We start from the raw sequence: 17,373 nt of genomic DNA on the forward strand, positions 1-17,373 counted from the left end.
GAAAATAATTCAAAGAATTACGTAAGATTGGACTGTGTCCAAAATATATGTGTTCAGATGAAAATAGTAATTCCTTCTGAAATATGCAGCTCTACAAATTTTTCTCAGTACATACGTCCACATGATGTTTTCACTAGTAAATCATTTAAACAGGAAATTTAAGTAAACCCAAGATGTTACATGTCCTACTTTACTGTCTAGCTACTATCAGGAAAAGCTTCCCTTAACAAAAAAATCTGTTTAATCCATCATAGATTTGTGTAAGGGTTAATTTACCCTGAATACCTAGGGGCAAAATTGGTATATTACTGCCTATTACAGCTTCTGATAATCTCTTTACAAAATTTTTGTCCCAACTGGTAAAATTTTTCACCTATTTAAAATCATACTTTAATGAAAAATCTCAGATCTCCATACTGCATGTCACTTCCTTAGTGATTGCTCTTTAAAAGAAAGTCATTGGTATCTAGAAAAAGGAGTAAAAAGCCCCCACACAAATAATTTTCTGCTTTGCTTATGTATGGTTGTTTAGGCTGTATGTAAATCTAATACAATGACAAACAGTTCAGCCAGAGATTACTAAACATGATCTACCTCCTTCCTGATGCAGCATCAGCTAGCACTATTTCTCTCTTATTGCACAGAGTCCTTTTCAGTTCAGCAGCATGACAAGCGAAGACTAATGAAGAAAGAATCACCTTTAAGAATTGCTGGGTCATTGCATCAGGTTTTTCAAATGTCTTCTCCTTTGGGAGATGAGGTGGCTCAGCAGGGGCTGCTAGGATGGAAAAATATCAGTATGTTCCTCATCTTGTTCAAGATGCCAGTATGATCTTTGCACTCTGTACTGATGCAGTACGGATTAAGATAAGCCACTTGATGAAGTCATGAAATGATTAAATATCACTGCTCTTAATGAGGAAAAAGACATTTTCAGGATAGGCAATTTTGCTGTCACCCCCTACAGACACTACAGACAACAAAATAAGTATTGGAAATAAGGGAATAATACCAGACACACTACTTTGCTTCAGGCATTTTGTTTCACATTTGTTCCTGTACAAGAATATAATTGATCTGGTAATCTTCCAGAAAAAAAAGGTGTATTATCTTGTTTGCAAATGAGGCAAGAGTAGAAAAGCTTCACTGAAGTAAGCAAGTTTGTGATTGAGTGGGGTAAAGCCAACAGCACTCCTGTTGACACATAGAGCAAACCTGCTGCCCAGGGGAGGGCTGGTGGTGCTTGCTGGGGCCTGACAAAGCACAGGTGTCTGCATGAAGGACCCACCTTTAAGAGCTATGCTCTTTACTGTATGTCTTAATTTGTTATGCTCCCTGTTCAAGCAGGTGTTTCACTATGCAAGAACCACAGTGCAGTCTCCTGTTTGCCACTCACACTCCAGAGGGAGACAGTGTGGATATTCTATTCTCCTTTCTTCTTTGGAATGCTTGAAGAGTGAAAGGTCTGCCTTTTGCTGCCAAAATGCTGTGGAACAGCAGTCAGAAAAGTAGTGTGTAGCAACCTACACTGCAGGCATTAAATATTTTTGCATCTGGGATCCCTGGTAGACTCAGGCACCATGAGACAGGACACCAGGATGTGGCTCTCAAATATGTTGATTATTGCTTGCAGATATCAAAGCATTTGTCAGCTATTCCATTCCATTCCATTCCATTCCATTCCATTCCATTCCATTCCATTCCATTCCATTCCATTCCATTCCCTCCCTAAATGAGGGAAGCACTGAGGCACAGAAGAAAGAAAGTATTTCTCTGTTCCAGTTTAGTTCTGAATTTCTCTCCCTCATATCTGCTGCAACAATGAGTTTTTTGGTTTCCATGTGAAAGTTCAAGCCTCTTTCTTCTTCTAGGAAAATGGCACAGTAATGACTACAAGTCCTCTTTTGTGTGGGGGTAATTTCATAGTGGCCATTAGTCTGATCTGTAGGAGCATCATAATGTTTTCTGTTCATGCCCTGGGAGTTTAAATGAAAGTATTTAATAAGCCTGTGGTAACACGTCGGTGTCTCTGTGTCATACCTGAGGGTTTGCATTGCCTCAAGTGGCATAATTTTGACAATACTAATTCCTGATAATTGAAATTCTCTGGGTAGAGACTATGTACTACCAATATTAAGAAAAAAAAAACTAATTAAGAACAAAAAATGTTCTCAAAACCCTTGTGAGAAGCAGGCTTCTATTACTGGAACCTATTTACAATCCATCCATCCAGAAAACTAATACCATTTTCGGAGACTGCTGTCCAGACCAAGCTGGACTCTTTGCCTGACATTTGATACAACACAATCATGAAAGACTTTCCCTGATAGCCTCAACAGGCAAACAAGATGATTTTTCTGTGACATAGCTTCACTATGATTGCTGCTCCACATTTGTCAAGCTCACATTAAGTAACAAAGAGCAGAGATCACATGGATTTTTGTCTCTAGGGTGGTTGTTCCTGAAATTACTTGTCTAAAAGGTGATACAAGGGAGTGTTGGCCACCAATGCCTGCCTGGACGACTACCCACAACTTTAAAACTGGGCTTTCAGTGGCATACATGTAACATAATCTGACTCAATGGTTACTCACAGCCTTTGGCAGGTGACAAAATAGTTTAGCTCATGGCTAACTGAAAATGCAGTTACAGCACATGAAGAAAAGAGAGCTGAGGATCACCATGTTCTGGGCACGGTGATGCCATGCACTAGTCTCATGATGGAATGCACTCATGGACACCAGAGCTCTTCCCAAAAACTGGGGTAGGTTCAAAGGCACAAGGCATTCCTGTTGCATGTTTTGGGATATAAAAACAGCACACGTGCAAAGCCTGATGCAGCTTCTTTGTTTTGTCCTACTACAACCTTTCCCAAAGTCAGAATGCTGCTATGATGACTTTTTTTTTTTTTTTCCCCTCTCTTTTTTTCTTTATTTATTGTCTTAGCTGTAAATCCTATTGCATCAAAACAGGAACTTCAGTGTAACAGATACGAACCACCTCCCCCTAGGTCAGGAGTGATACCTTAATCTCCTGAGAATAACTTGTGAACAGTGGTCTTGATTGTCCTTGCAGGAGAAGATCAATGCCCGGCCTGTGCGACCCATCTGGAATGGCTTTTGGCCGGTGAACTGGCTTCTCTGGTTTCCCAGACTGGATGCTGCCAACAAGAACGGGTTTACAAGCCTGGCTCTGCTGGTGACATACTGCTGCTCTGCAGCAGCTGCTGCCTGAAGCGTTTCTAAATTTAAGGCCCTTCTGCCTTTCTGAGCCTATTCCAGGTGTGTCAAGTCACAAAGCTCAGTGATCATCAGACAAGACAGAAAACTCCTAAGTTTTTTCTGTGACTTATTAGTATTTGATCTCCCCTCCTTTATTCTTTTGGAACCAAGAGGTTTATCTTCAACTGAAAGTCTTAACAAGCCTTACCTCGGTTCTTATGACTGTCCCTTTATCTGATGGACCTCAAGAAAAACATCTCACTGCACACCAGTCTGCCGGCCCATTTCCTGACTGCGGTGTGGGTTTCTTGAGAGGATCACTTGTACAAAATTCACTGTCCTGATTAATAACTACCTTTAAAATTAAAGAGCGGAAAGGAGGCTGAAGAGGGACTCGTCCAAGGAAACTCTATTTGTAATTTCTAAATAAATTTTAAAAGATATGCACGAAAATAAAACTGGATAAAAAACTTGGCACATGAGACTTTGGGCTTGAAGACTCAAAGTTGTTTTCTCCAGTCACATTTTTGGCTAGTGTTACACACTCCACACATACACACTCAAATCTCACCTGTTGCCAGCAACCTGTGTTTACTGTGCATATCTGTTTTATTCACATTTTGCAGATTTTAGATTTATAGGCAAGATCATGTTTCCCAAACTAGTTTCCTACACACAAAATGTCCTTTAAATAACCCAGCTGCAACTCCACCATTTAGGGCATTCTGCCTAGGCTACCATCAAACATTACGAGGTCTCTGCTGGAACTGCATTCTCTCTCTGGTATCTGCAGCAAATATGCACTTCTGCTGCTGTTAGACTTATATTAACAATTTTTTTCCACCCATTGGTTACAGACTTATCTACTTGGCAGATCACTCAGGGCTGGAAAATCTAAGCTCTAGTCCATGCTTTTGGTTCCCAAGTTGTTTTATAGTGGTTGCTTTCCTCACTGGATTATACTATAAGGTATGAAGCAAAGAATGTGTATCACCATGCACAGCATCCACTGGTGTAAGGGATTTCACCTGGATATCCAGTGGGGTTACAGAATTCCTGGATCACTGCATACAAAGATTGACAGCAGGAAAAAAAGAAGCCACAAAAATTAATAACGGAAAACCATGAAATGTATGTGGCATTTTCAGTAACCCTGTCCGAAAGTGGATTTAGTAGGCTGTAAATTTTGCTGCTTCACACAAATGACTAAAAGATGCTCTTGCAGTCATAAACAAAACAAGTCCAATGGTTAATGGGCAAGGAAAACTTCAGCACATAAAAAAGATAAATGAATCAACTGGGAACTGCATTTTGACAGATTAATTAAAAAATAAAACACCCCCAGTGTGCTGGTTTGGTTCTAGCTCCGTTTTGGTTGTGGGGGAGGGAGCCAAAAGTTGGCTCCTGTGAGAAGCTACTAAAAGCTCCCCCAAAGCCAAGGCCAGGTCTATAGAGACAATGGATGGGCCTCCATCGTTAACATGTGAAAGAACTGAGACAAGACCTGAGCAGAGAGCAGAAGGAGCTGTGCTGGAGGGGTGAGAGCAGCGCAGGGGTGGACATCCCAAGGTTGGTGAGGAAGAAGGGGAAGAAGGTGCCCAAGCAGAAGTTTCCCTGCAGCCCATGGCGAGATGGCAGCTGTCCCCCTGCACTCATGGAGGAACAGGGTGGAACATTGCCTGAAGGCACCAGGAGGGGTGAATATGGACTTGGATCTGCAGCCGTGGAGGACCCCGCACCAGGGGAGGTGCCTGTTCCCTGAGCAGCCCGTGACTCTGTGGGAAGCCCAGGCTGGAGCAGCTCCGGACCTGGTGGGAAGGACTCATGAAGGAGAGGTTTGTGGAGGACTCTCTCCCATGGGAGGGACCCCGTGGGGAAGCAGGGAAGGACTGTAAGGAATCCTTCTTCCTGAGGAGAAAGGAGCAGCAGGAACCACCAGCCTGTGAACTGACTCTAAACCCCATCCCCATCCCCCTGTGCCACTGGGGAGAAGGAGGGAGAGAAACCGGGAACAAAGGGATTTGGGGCTGGGAAGAAGGGAGGGGTGGGGTAACATGTGCAAGCCCTGCTCTTTGTGTTGTCTGTGTCCTGTGGGCATCTGATTAGTGTTAAACTAAATAAGTTTTTTTTTTCCCCAAGTTGAATCTGTTTTGCCCAGGATCTTAATCGGTGAAGAACCCTCCTTGTCTCGACCCATGAGCTTCTAAGCTGGCCTTTGTCCTCCCCATCCCAGTACATGTGCGTGTGTGTGTGGGGTGGTAGAATTGAGTAAGTGGTCACGGGGCTGGTTCTTTGCTGTCATGTTAAGCCCAAACCATGACACCCAGGAATTACCAAAAAAAGCTATTTAATTATGCAGCTGTGTCATTTCATAGGCCTGAGTTACCTCAGACTTTTTACAAGGGCATTTAGAAATGGGATGAGGGCTAACAGTTTCAAACTGAAACATGGTGGATTTAGGTTAGATATTAGGAAGAAATTATTTCCTGTGAGGGTGATTAGACAGTGGTACAGGTTGCCCAGGGAAGCTATGGAAGCCCCAGCCCTGGAACTGTTCTAGGCCAGGTTGAACAGGGCTTTGTACAACCTGGTCTGGTGGGAGGTGTCCCTGTCCATGGCAGGGGGTTTGGAACTAGATGATCTTTAAGGTCCTTTCCAACCTAAATCATTCTGTGATTGTAAACCATGACTTCAGCACCATCAGGAGAAGCACTGCATCAGCACGGATGGATGTGTCCTACCCACACAGAGCCTGCACTGTTTGAGCACTGATATGAGTGAGGCTGCAGCAACTTAGACACCAGCTCAAGACACCCAGCTGAGTGTCTAGGTAGACCATGCTTCCCACTTGTGCCTGTCCTACACCAGCTACCTAGAGATTAGTGGAAACTATCGCAATCACTGAGGCTGAATCCAGCCCTCTGATTTTGGTGTAATTATGCTGCTGTGTAGAAGTTCACAGCAGTTTCAGTGTTACTCAACACGGTGTTGATACCTGAGCAAGCTTGGACATCACCAGTACCCATGGGAGTGCAGAGGCACACAGTGCTCCACCTTGCTACAGCTGCACTGCAGTCAGCAGACAGGTTCAGAGCTAGCTGAAGGATACAGAGCCTACATCCAGTAGATGCTGCTGAACACTTTAAACTTGCCTGTCTCTATTGTGTATGAGAGAGTTAAGGCATAAGTTTCACCCCATAGCTTGCACACACCACCCAAATACTACATTCCTTTTCTGCTTTCAAATCATGCTGCTTTGAAACATAAGAATGGTGTGACAACCAACAGCCAGATTTACAAGATTGACAGTCTTACCAAGAAGCACAAGTCCAGTCTCACTGTGGATCACTTTGTTCAGTGAAAGGCTGTTCTCCCCTGCTTTCGCTAAAAGCATGGATCATTTCTATTAATAAGCATCTATCTCTTTTTGTCTTGTCACTACAAAATAAGAGAAGAATGTAGGAAAATTCACTCAGGATATTTAGAGTGGCACCTGTGTGGACCTCTATTGTACAGTGAGAAGCAATTCTGGTACCAAAGAGCTCAGCTCACATTATGCTGAAAGTGTGGGGAATGTAATTACGCAAATGAACATTGGAGTAGGAGATGTGGAGGAAATGTTGAAGTACCTTGCTCCAAGTCATGCAAGAAATCAGTGGTAGAGGTGAGAGGTAATTCAGGGGTAATCCTGGGCTTCATCCTGCCATAGCTGGTTTCTCCCCTTGGGGCAGTTCTCACAGGTACAGGGATAAAGGATGCTCAGACTTGGTCCTTGTCTCTCTCCAGTTACTCACTTCAGAATATCCCACTGATGTGCTTTTGTTGCCTAGAGGTTAGAATATTTTTAATAATTTTTTATTTAAGTATGTTTTCCAGTAGAGAGGTGGTTATACAGGACTACAAAAACCTCTGCCTGCAGAGCTCATTCCACTTCAGTGTCCATACTTTTTTCTGGTAATAAATGAACCCACAGAAGGAAGCTCTGATTGTGTAGCTGCGTTAGTAAAAATGTTCTAGGACAAGCAGGGAAAATTTACCAATCTTTCACATGAAGGACTAAATGTATTTTCCTGGGCATGGGACATCATAGCATGCTATCGTTCTGCCAGATCTTCTAGACCCATTACAATCTACATGTATTCAGTGCTTTTTGAAACTTCTATCTGATCCATGATCCAGTTATTCAGAATCAGCTTAATCTTTTTCAGGGCATCAATTCCGCAGCAGGAAGGTACTTTGGTTTTGACCTGACTTGTTTTTTTAGGACTGTGGTGCCATACTGAAGTGAACCTGTCCTGAGGCAGACTGACAGCTGCAGAGGAGAGCAGATCCCTGTCCAAGCCTCAGCAGTCTCATGTCACTGACACGTAGGGTGTATCAAACTCTTGTTCAGAGATTCTTTTACATGAGTAGTACCCAGTTGGACTAATTTCAGTATAGACCTCTCTTTCACTGTGTCATAGCTGTGACTCCTCATGTATCAGGTAGTATTCATCAGCTAAAGGACTTCTAAGGAGAAGCATGGACATTGTCCAAGACTTACTCCAATACCTTGTAAACTGGAATTTACCTCCCCCTCCAAATATTCTTTATAAGCCATTGATGACATTTTAAGGTCACATGCCACTCCAATTGCTTGATCTTGCTGGCCAAACTTTGCAACATGATATTTGTTCAGGAGCCCTAATTGCAGCTCTGGGTGTTGATTAAGTAGGAATTTCTGGTAAAGCTCTGCTTTATCTGGCCTTGAATTCGTATTTTATGTTGTTGGTTTTACAAAATAACTTTGATTTATTTTTGTTTTAATTTTTTTAATACTTCTTGGCACTACTCTTGACATCCCTTGTCAAGTGCTTTTTCACCTGTAGCAACAACAAGTTATAGCAGATGCCATGCAAGCCTGACTTTGAAATGGTTTTAATCCATGTGCATTTGCTGTTTATTTTCTCCCTCTGACTCCACTCATTACATCCTATCTTTCCCCATCTGTTTAGCTGCCCCTCTGCTTATCTGTCCCACCAAGTCAGTTTTCAAATTCTTATAGCAATCTGGCACTGGGACCTGATTCCTAATTGTCTTATGCTATAGAGTCATATATCACTTCAACCTACAAAGCCCATATTTGTACATGTTGATGAGCATGTTCTACATTTGTAACATGCTGATCTGACTGCTCTGAATGCCCTTCGTTGTTGATTTGACCATATAATTCATATGCTATGTTCTTGGATAGCTTCAGACATTTTTCCAACACACTGAGGTTCCCTGTTACTATTAATTTTCTTTACTATAGTGATACAAGTGCCAGCAACTATTTTTATTCCTGAACATGCCTCCTTGGGACTTCTTTTCAACTGCAACTCCTCAATAAAATCTATAACAGCTGTACCTTCTTCATCAGCCACGATTCCTCATTGCACATCCAGTTTTTGTCTTTTGCGGACCACTAGCTGGGATTTGCATTCTCTTTTGCCTTAGGATTCACATACTGCAGCAGTTTAAAAGCCCCATGGGGAAGGTGACATGCTTTTCAGCCTGCAGATTTTTAATAGAAGAGGCTAAGACTTGCAATGCCCACTGGGTGGCTCCAGACACTGCACCTTCCTCCTCCTCACAAGGTACCTCAGCCCACTCAGCTCTGCAGAAAAACGAGTAAGTGCTGACTACTAGCAAGAATGACAGGGCAGGCCCTGGGCTATAAGACATGGTGCACCAGATACATAATTAATGGTTACTAATGACCATTTGCATCACGGTAGTGCCCAGAGGTCCAGTGGGGGGTGCCTGTGCAGGAGGACACGTTAAGCATTAAATTCCACCTTCTGCACTTGAGGCACCTGCACTCAAGGGAGAGAGATGGGTTTACACAGCACATGGAGGTGATGTCCTTTCCTCAGTGACTGTATGGTGGGGCTAAAGGAGATGATGCTCTGAATCTAGGTGACTTGACTCCTGCAGTTACACAGGATGAACCTGAGGCTTTGGGAGAAGGGAGCTATTGAGGAGCAGAACTGCAGTGGTGCCTTCCCTGGCTCTGCAAGCACATATGATTGTGTGTGTGACCTGCATGTTCTGGCCTTGCCAGGCACAGACACAGCATGGAGAGAGAGGTTTTGCAGGGAAGAGGAAAGTCCTCTGATTTCAGGTGAAGAGAGAGTAAATAATCACTGTCAAGTACCAACACAATAAAATCCATCCAGGCAGTTGCTCAACTCTGCATCTTCTTTTTGTAAATATACTCCAGGTTTGTAATCTCTTTCAAAATTGTGTACATGCATCCACCTCCACACAAACGTCTTTCTTTGACATAACAATTTTGCTTTTTCCATCCACCAAGTGCTACACAGACTAACTGTAGAAGGAGCTGTTTTGCCAGGACTGCCCTGTGGTAGGGCCAGCATACAAGGCAAGCCAATCAAATAGCCAATGCCTGCAAAGATAAGCATACAGGGAAAGCAAGGGAGACTAGTCCTTTTTGTTTTACTCCAGGCAACAATCCAATTTGGCCCATGATTAAGACTCAATTCAGATGTAATGAAGTCAACAATTCCTACTCTTTATGCTATACCACAATTTACTGCTTCAGGAAGCCCCTGTCAGTTCTACTAGGCTTAGAAGATGTGTGAAGATCTCAGAAGACTTTGCACACAGAGGGAGTGTGGTGATTCAACACATATGATAAATACATGCATTATGAAGAGATTTCCCCATCTTGCAAACAGCATCACACGGAGAGTCATGTGAATTTTTAGCTTTGAAATGTTAAAACCAGAGGGTCTGAAGTTTTGCACTTGATAACCTATCATTTGGTCTCATCTAGTATGGCAATAGAAACGCAGCCTTGTGTAGCAGCTGTAATGACAGTGAAATTACATTTTTTGTGCTGAACCTCGCCCAGAGGTGGTAACTGCCCTTTTCATTTGCAGCTGTAGCAAAAGATCTACTGTATTAAAGGTTTTAATCCATTTAGAATCTGATGCCACTTTACAATGCACTGGGGCTTTGGAATTTCTTCTCTATCTTTCTCTCAAGGTAGTCAAATGAATGTCTTTATCAATGTCCAGATCTAGTACAGAAACGTGAGGAGAGCAGACACAGATGGACTGTAAGGCGTCTGTACTCAAATTGAACAGTCATTACTCAAATTGAACAGTCATTACTTGTGCCCACTTTGTAAGATGCATAGGCACCATTAAATAACTGCAAGCTGGCAATGCCTAGGAGTTGTGGAAGTTCCTGAGATTGCTACTCCTAAACCCAGAACACTAGCATTTAGGCAACTGTTAAAGCACTGGAATGTCATTCTCCTATTTTAAGTACAGGTCAAGTTTCAGAACTGAGGTAGTAAGCTGTGTTATTTAGTGTTTGGGGGTTTTAGTTGTTTTGGTTGGTTGGTTTCCTTTTTTTTTATTTTATTTTTTTTTTTTTTTAATGCTACATCTGAATGTATTCTACCACATGTAGAAACTTCAAACCCATTGCCACCCAGGAACTCTTAACTCATTGCTTTTCTAAGTTCATTCTGCAGGTCCTGAGGGATTCTCTAATCACACCACAGAGCGGGTTCCTTTGGAAATATGAGATTTCCTGTTGTTAAGACTTTTTGCCTGGTTTTGTTTTGATCTCTGTTTTTCTAAGAAATGTATCACATATGAAATGCACCTCAAAAAAACTATGGGAGGTGAAGGATGTGCTGTTTTGGAAACCACAGTGCTTAGGGGCTGTCAGCATTGGAATCTGTGGATCTTCAGCAGATGAGATCTGATACTGATGAATCTTAGCAGAGAACCAGACAGAGGGCTTGGGAATGAACAGCTGCTCCTGCACAGAAAGCTTGGTCTTCCCTCAAAGGTGAGCAGAATTTGGAGAAGCTGCCTGGTTATGAGACATTTTTCCTGTTTCCCCCTTAAAGAGCTCACTCAAAGCAACTGGTCATATGGGCAGCATGTGGAGGCAGACCGAGGGCTTGTCTACAGCTGCATCTGGCATTTTAGGTAAAACCCAAAAAAGCCAAATACACAATGTTCCTGATTATTTTCTCCATCTGCCATAGATGTGGAAGTTGCAAAACATTCACACTGATGTGGACCACGCACTTAGAAGACACACTGTTCTCTGCACTAGCATATGCTTCAGCAACTGTTCATATCTCTCTGGAGGATAAGACTGAAGGGAAATGGATGAGATCTTCCCCAGTAGAGACTTATGGCACCCCTGGTCCTGGCTTGCACTGTCTGCTATAGGGGAGGTCTGAGCATCTGGTTCTGACATCAGATGGTTCTTCTTTTGAAGAAGTGCACTCACATCTGTCTTATGTGTTATCTCTCCCTCTATCACGCAAAGACCACTAGTCCCAAGAAAGACTGAATTATGGCCAGTGTTCCCAGCCTGAGACATTCTAAGATTTTATCCTGGGAAGAAGAAGCAGGAAACAAACCTTGGCATAAGAAATAAATGAAAGAACAGACACCAGGAGGAGAGAAGATGCTAGAGATGCAGCAGCCACAACAAACTCAGCTGAACCACAAGTCTGCATTTGCTGCACTGCAATGAGAAGAGGCTTCAGTATAGATGCCATCTAACTTCAGAGATTTTTGAAGCACTAATAGTCTATTCATAAGGTAGTGTATTAATAAGATTTTATTTTCTGCATATCAAATCAGTTTGGTGAGGGTTTTTTTCTCAGGGCCAAGGCCAGCCTCTCTGACAATACTCAAACCTGATCATTTACCTGGAAAGCTTCAATTGCAGAAATGGAAGAAATAGACAACTCTTTGAAGAAGCTTTGCTCCATTTTGGATCTGCTTCTACTTAGATGAAGACTTCTGTCTGACACCCAGTAAACAGACATGGGTCAAGCACAGCAGGACAACAAAGAGCCTTACACAGCCAAGGCACCATTTGCTTGAGAGTCGTGGTGTCATCTCTCTTGCTTCATCACTAGTCACTTCTCTTGTGTAAGCTTACAGTCAGCATCTCTTTTGGTCCACCAAGTTAAGTGCTATTCTTGGATGGAAGCTGTGTTTGTCCTGCAATCCTTCTCACAGGCATCTTTCAGTTCAACCTTTCTTTAAAATACTTTCCAAGGTTTTCTAAGTATAGAAGAGCAGCACTCTGAGATGGGAGCTGCTGGGAGGGAGTTTTTACACATACTCACATCAGCAAGACAACAGCAACCATCAAAGACATGTGCTTGTCCCAGGAAAAAGCTCATGACCTTTGGTCTGAAGCACAGACCTGCCCCTGCTACTATTAACACTGGAGCTCTCCCTCCATGCTGGACCAACACAGAAAAGCCTTCTCCTTGAATTGACACAGCTGCAGCTCACCACCATATGCATGAGGGTGAAGCACTGGACAGCCTCAAAGGGCTTTCAGAAATATTAGGAGCTGGGTGTGCTGGCAGCTGAGTAGCCCTCACTAAAGAACAGGGGATACATGTGGCAACTTGGCTGCTTTCCTGCATTGCTTCAGCCCCAAGGGCTGCCACAGTGCCTAAGTGCCAGAACTGACTCTTGCATGTGCTTTTTGGAATCCAGCGTCCACTGCCTTAACTTGTCTGGTCCACATGTCCAAAAAGGGCACCTCCTCATCCAATGTCAACAGATGCACTGTTGATTACTGTAGGACTGTGACACTGTACTGAGGATTTAGCTCAGTGAGTTTCTTTTCTAGAGAAGCACACGTCCAGTCCTGACATCTCATGCCAATGTCCATCATCAAGTAGGGAGATATGTTGCCATAAAGTATTTCATGTTGGCATGCTACACAAAAGCTTCAGAGCAACAAAAACTCTTCGCTTTTTGTAGCACACTCAGGCCACCAACACACACTAAAATGTAATCTAGTAAACCAAAACATTCTGGGGAGACTTTCTAATGTTGTGAAGGAACAGCAAGCTTCGGGTGGAGTGCTCTGCTCTATGAATGCCGCCTGTTAATACCCAGTCATTGAATGCCAACTTTCCATTCACTGCTGCAAAATAACAGCCTGTCATGCAGTCAAAATAACCATGGGAGGCATGCAACACACTCCAGAGCTTATTTCACCTACAACATACTATCAGAAATGTGTCTGTGGAAGTTCTCCGGGCGCCTGTATCCATGTTCCAGGTCTGTATTTTTGAGAATGAGTCTAAGGGAATGGAAATGTTTTTCATTCATTTTTCACTCCATCGGTATCATTCACCCCAGATCTAGGGGAGCTGCAGAAAACAGGACATCACTTTCTCACTGAGTGACACTGGGAAAGAAACTCAGAAATGGCTGCCCTCCTCTAACACTGACCCAAGACCTTATGCAGAACACAAAAAAACTAAACTAGCTTTAAAGCTTCTCTATGTCTAAGGGCAGTTTTTGCTGAGAGGTATCTTAAATCCCTCTCTGGCTTTACTCTGCCCTTGATACAATGGTACCACCGACCTTGCAGCAGGGTTTCAAACATTTAGTAATGCAGCCGTGACTTTCCAACCTTCCCACTACTGACACATTTCCAGCACACTTAAGACTCAATGAATATTGAATAAGGGATCCAATCTTCTTTTTAAGTCCCCCAGACCAGCCACCTTTCTAAAGAAATACAAGTCACAATACCAGGTTTTTTACATGTGGCAACCTAAGTCTCATTCTGAAGACTCAAGTCAGGCAAGCAGAAATGTTGGACAGAACTTGCTTCAACTCTCCTTATTCTTCTATTTCCATTTTGCATTCTTAAATACAAAGACTGTCTCTTGTGTTCACACATTTCAAAATCTCTAAACATAACAAACTAATGTCAACTATCAGATCATTCTGTCTGCAATCCACTGTCACACAGTTCATATGCCTGCATCTTGCCTTAATCTTGCATACCCAGGTTTTTGGGTTTTTTTAACTTGTATGTTCATGTTGTGCTTCTGTGTCCTCCTGTTGGTAATTATCAACATACTGATATCATTTTATTTGCATTTAATTCTTTGCTCTGATTTATTTCTGCTTTTGTGATGCTGATATTTTTTCAGTTGTTTGGCCCCAAGCATACAGAAATGCTGACTAATATAGGCCTCCCTCTTCCCAGTGCTTTTGGAGATCAGGGTGCTCTTTAAATCATTTCACTTAACTCATATCTAAGTTTACTTATATGCACATATTATTGCAAGCTACAAGCTAAAGTACGTGATACCTTGTATCATGATAACATACAAGTCTAATAAACAAACATAATCTGTACACTCATGCATGTTTGCTGCCTCAGCTGAAATTAAACACCTCCCACAGAAAGAACTGGCTACACTAGCTTAAGAATAAACACTGGAAGCATGTGTACACCTTGCAAAACATCTGAGTTTAGTGGGAAAGTCACTTAAAACTGAATTAGAAAAAGCAATACCGAAGCATTTGCGTTAAGTGCAAGGCCTTCAAGAACATCTACAAATTCATAGCTAGCCCAGCCATTTCCCTGAAGTAGAGATATTTGCCTTTTCTGGACAGCACAGACCTACATGATCCCCCATCGTCACTTACGAACATTAGTCTCAAACATCATCTCCTTTAGTTTTTTAGTCACTTAAGCTTGTCTGACCTACTGTTTATGTCTGGCCTGCAAATACACTGTGCAGTGAATATTCATGCAATAAGTGCAGAGGTACAAGAAAGGGACTTTCCGGAGCACTTCAGGGTGAGCAGAGGAAGCAGAGCTGCTCCCTGTGATGACAATGGGATGCTCTGCTGCAAGAGGAAGGGGGTGTCTGCATGTTCCTCCTTGTTAAAGCTGGGGAACAGATGCTAGCAGAGATTGGACATTGGCCACACAATGCAGTGTGACTCCAATAAATATCCAAGATCTGTGGCACAGTGATCATACAGTCCCCTGGCATCCACTCTATGATAGGTCTTCTATCCTCCTGGTGAACCAGTTTAGCCTGTCCTCTTTAGCCCTCACTAGAGGGCTAACTGGCCTGTAGCTCCCTGGGGGTTATGTTTCCCCTTTTTCAGTCAGTGGGAACTTCACCAGACTGCCATGACTTTTCAAATATGATGGAAAGAGGCATTGCAACTTCATCTGCCAGCTCCCTTAGGAGCCATGGGTGGATCTTGTCAGGTCCCATGCACTTGTGCACTTTCAGGTTCTTTAGATGGTCTCGAACGTGCTCTCCTGCAGTGGGGGGTCTTCCTTTTCTCATTCTCTGCCTTTGCATTCTGTGACCTGGACAGTGTGACCAGAGTCCTTACCGGTGAAGACTGTGGCAAAAGAAGTTGTTCAGTACCTCAGCCTTCTCCATATCCTGCATGTTTCCTTCAGGAGAGGACCCACATTTTGCCTGTTCTGCCTCTTACCACTGATGTACCTATAGAAACTCTTTTATTACCCTGGCCAGGTTTAACTCTGTCTGGACTTCAGCTTTCCCAACCTGGTCTCCGGCTGCTTGAACAACTTCTTTGTCTTTCTCCCAGGCTACCTGTCCCTGCTTACACCCTCTGAAGACTTTTTTCATCTTAGGAGCTCTTTTTTCATTTCAAGAGCTCTTTGTTCATCCATGCAGGTCTCCTAGCACTCTTGCCTGCCTTCCTCTTTTTTGGGATGCATTTCTCTTGGGCTTGGAGGAGGTAGTCTTTGAATATTTAATAGTGAATATTTCTCTCCCATTCCTACAGTAGCCTACCAAGCAGATCCCTGAAAAGGCTGAAATCTGCTCTCCTGAAGTCCAGGGTCATGAGACTGCTGTGGACCCTCCTTGTTGCCCTTCAGATCCTGAATTCCACCATTTCATGGACACTGCAGCCAAGGCTGCCCTTAAGCTTCCCACTGTCTACCAGGCCGCCCTTGTTGGTGAAAACAAGGTCCAGCACAGCACCTTGCTGTATGTCTCACAGATGTAAAAGAACAAGACACATCATCAGATCAGTTTTAATTAATAGGGATCACAAGACAGACCAGTAGTATGAGGCAACTCTTACATTCTTACTGATTTATTACTTCCACACAGAAGCCACTTAGTGTTGGCCAAACTTAGGGTGGGTGTGCATGTGTATATCCCCAAATAAACATTCTCTGTGACTTCTCCAAGAAATTTCACAACAAACCTGGCATAAGGCAAATGGAGTTCACCAGATGCTAGGCTAATACGTCAGCCTTTTGGACTGTTGGTCCTACTTGCTCTTTTCTGTCACTTATATACCTTAGCTGACACATTTGTAAAAGCTGTGGTGCCAAATTTGACCAACTTTTGTTAATTTTCAGCCATCTGAAAAATTCTATATTTATATAGCCTACCTGGCAGAAGAAGCAGTTCTGGAATTTGTTCTATGACAGATAAAAGCATTTGCCTTACGAGTTTTGGAGCTCGCTGTTTGTATCAAAATAAAGGAAAACACAAAAGAGGACAAACATCAGCTCAGACTGCAATAGGAAACTGATAAAAGGAAATAATTCTGATGCCCAAGCCCTGCTTCTGAGAGCAGCATCTGCTGTTGCATTTTGAACAGTCATTTGCACCAGTGAAAAATGAGTGCAAAGGAGCGTTGCCCCTCTTTGAACTCCTTCTGGCTGCAGGAGGTGTAAAGCAATGGAGAATCTCTCAAGTGCTGATGGAGTCACACACACGTGCGTCAGAAGGGGGAACTCAGCCTCCTTTTCAGCTCCCTTGTCAGAGAAATTAATCAAAGTCCATTTGACACAAAGATACCATGATGGCTCCACCTGGCAAACCACGGACCTCTGGGAAACACATTCTGGGCCCGTTTGGCTGTATCTGTGCCTGCCTCTTACATTGTTCCCTGGGCAGCTGACACCAGTGGCTGCCAGAGATGGGGACCTAAACGAGGAAGATCTCTAACCTTAAATGGAAGCGACTGTTCTTAGGCAAAGCAAAGGGAATCTGTCCCTACCTGTGTATGTTTTCTTCCAGCTTTTTCACCTTCAGCTCATCCTCTTCTGACTGCCTCCTTCTGGCTTCTTCCTCTTCTGCAGAGCCAGCAGGAATTCCCTGTAGCAGCCATTTTTCCCGAAGAGCTTTTGACTGTAAGGTAAAAAACCCCAAAACTCAGGGACAGACTGAACAAAAAAAACATCTGAAGACTGAGAAGGAGATGCCTCTGCTTTTGAATACTAGGTTGTCCCCACTGCATTTCTGATTTCTGCTTTATATAGTCAATTTCAGGCAATTAATTAACTG

At 43.1% G+C, this 17,373-nt stretch overlaps 1 protein-coding gene across 8 annotated transcripts in view; it reads right to left on the minus strand.

The window, feature by feature from the left end:
* The window catches only part of PALM2AKAP2 (PALM2 and AKAP2 fusion), a 285,217-nt gene that overhangs the window by 207,824 nt on the left and 60,020 nt on the right, over nucleotides 1–17,373 (minus strand). For all 8 annotated transcript variants that reach the window (XM_051642422.1, XM_051642428.1, XM_051642427.1 and 5 more), the window contains one exon: nucleotides 17,087–17,217. In XM_051642422.1, the coding sequence (XP_051498382.1) occupies nucleotides 17,087–17,217 (131 nt within the window). The remainder of the gene's footprint in view (nucleotides 1–17,086; nucleotides 17,218–17,373) is intronic.

Source organism: Apus apus, chromosome Z (genome assembly GCF_020740795.1).
Source record: "Apus apus isolate bApuApu2 chromosome Z, bApuApu2.pri.cur, whole genome shotgun sequence".
Classification (NCBI taxonomy): Eukaryota; Metazoa; Chordata; class Aves; order Apodiformes; family Apodidae; genus Apus; species Apus apus.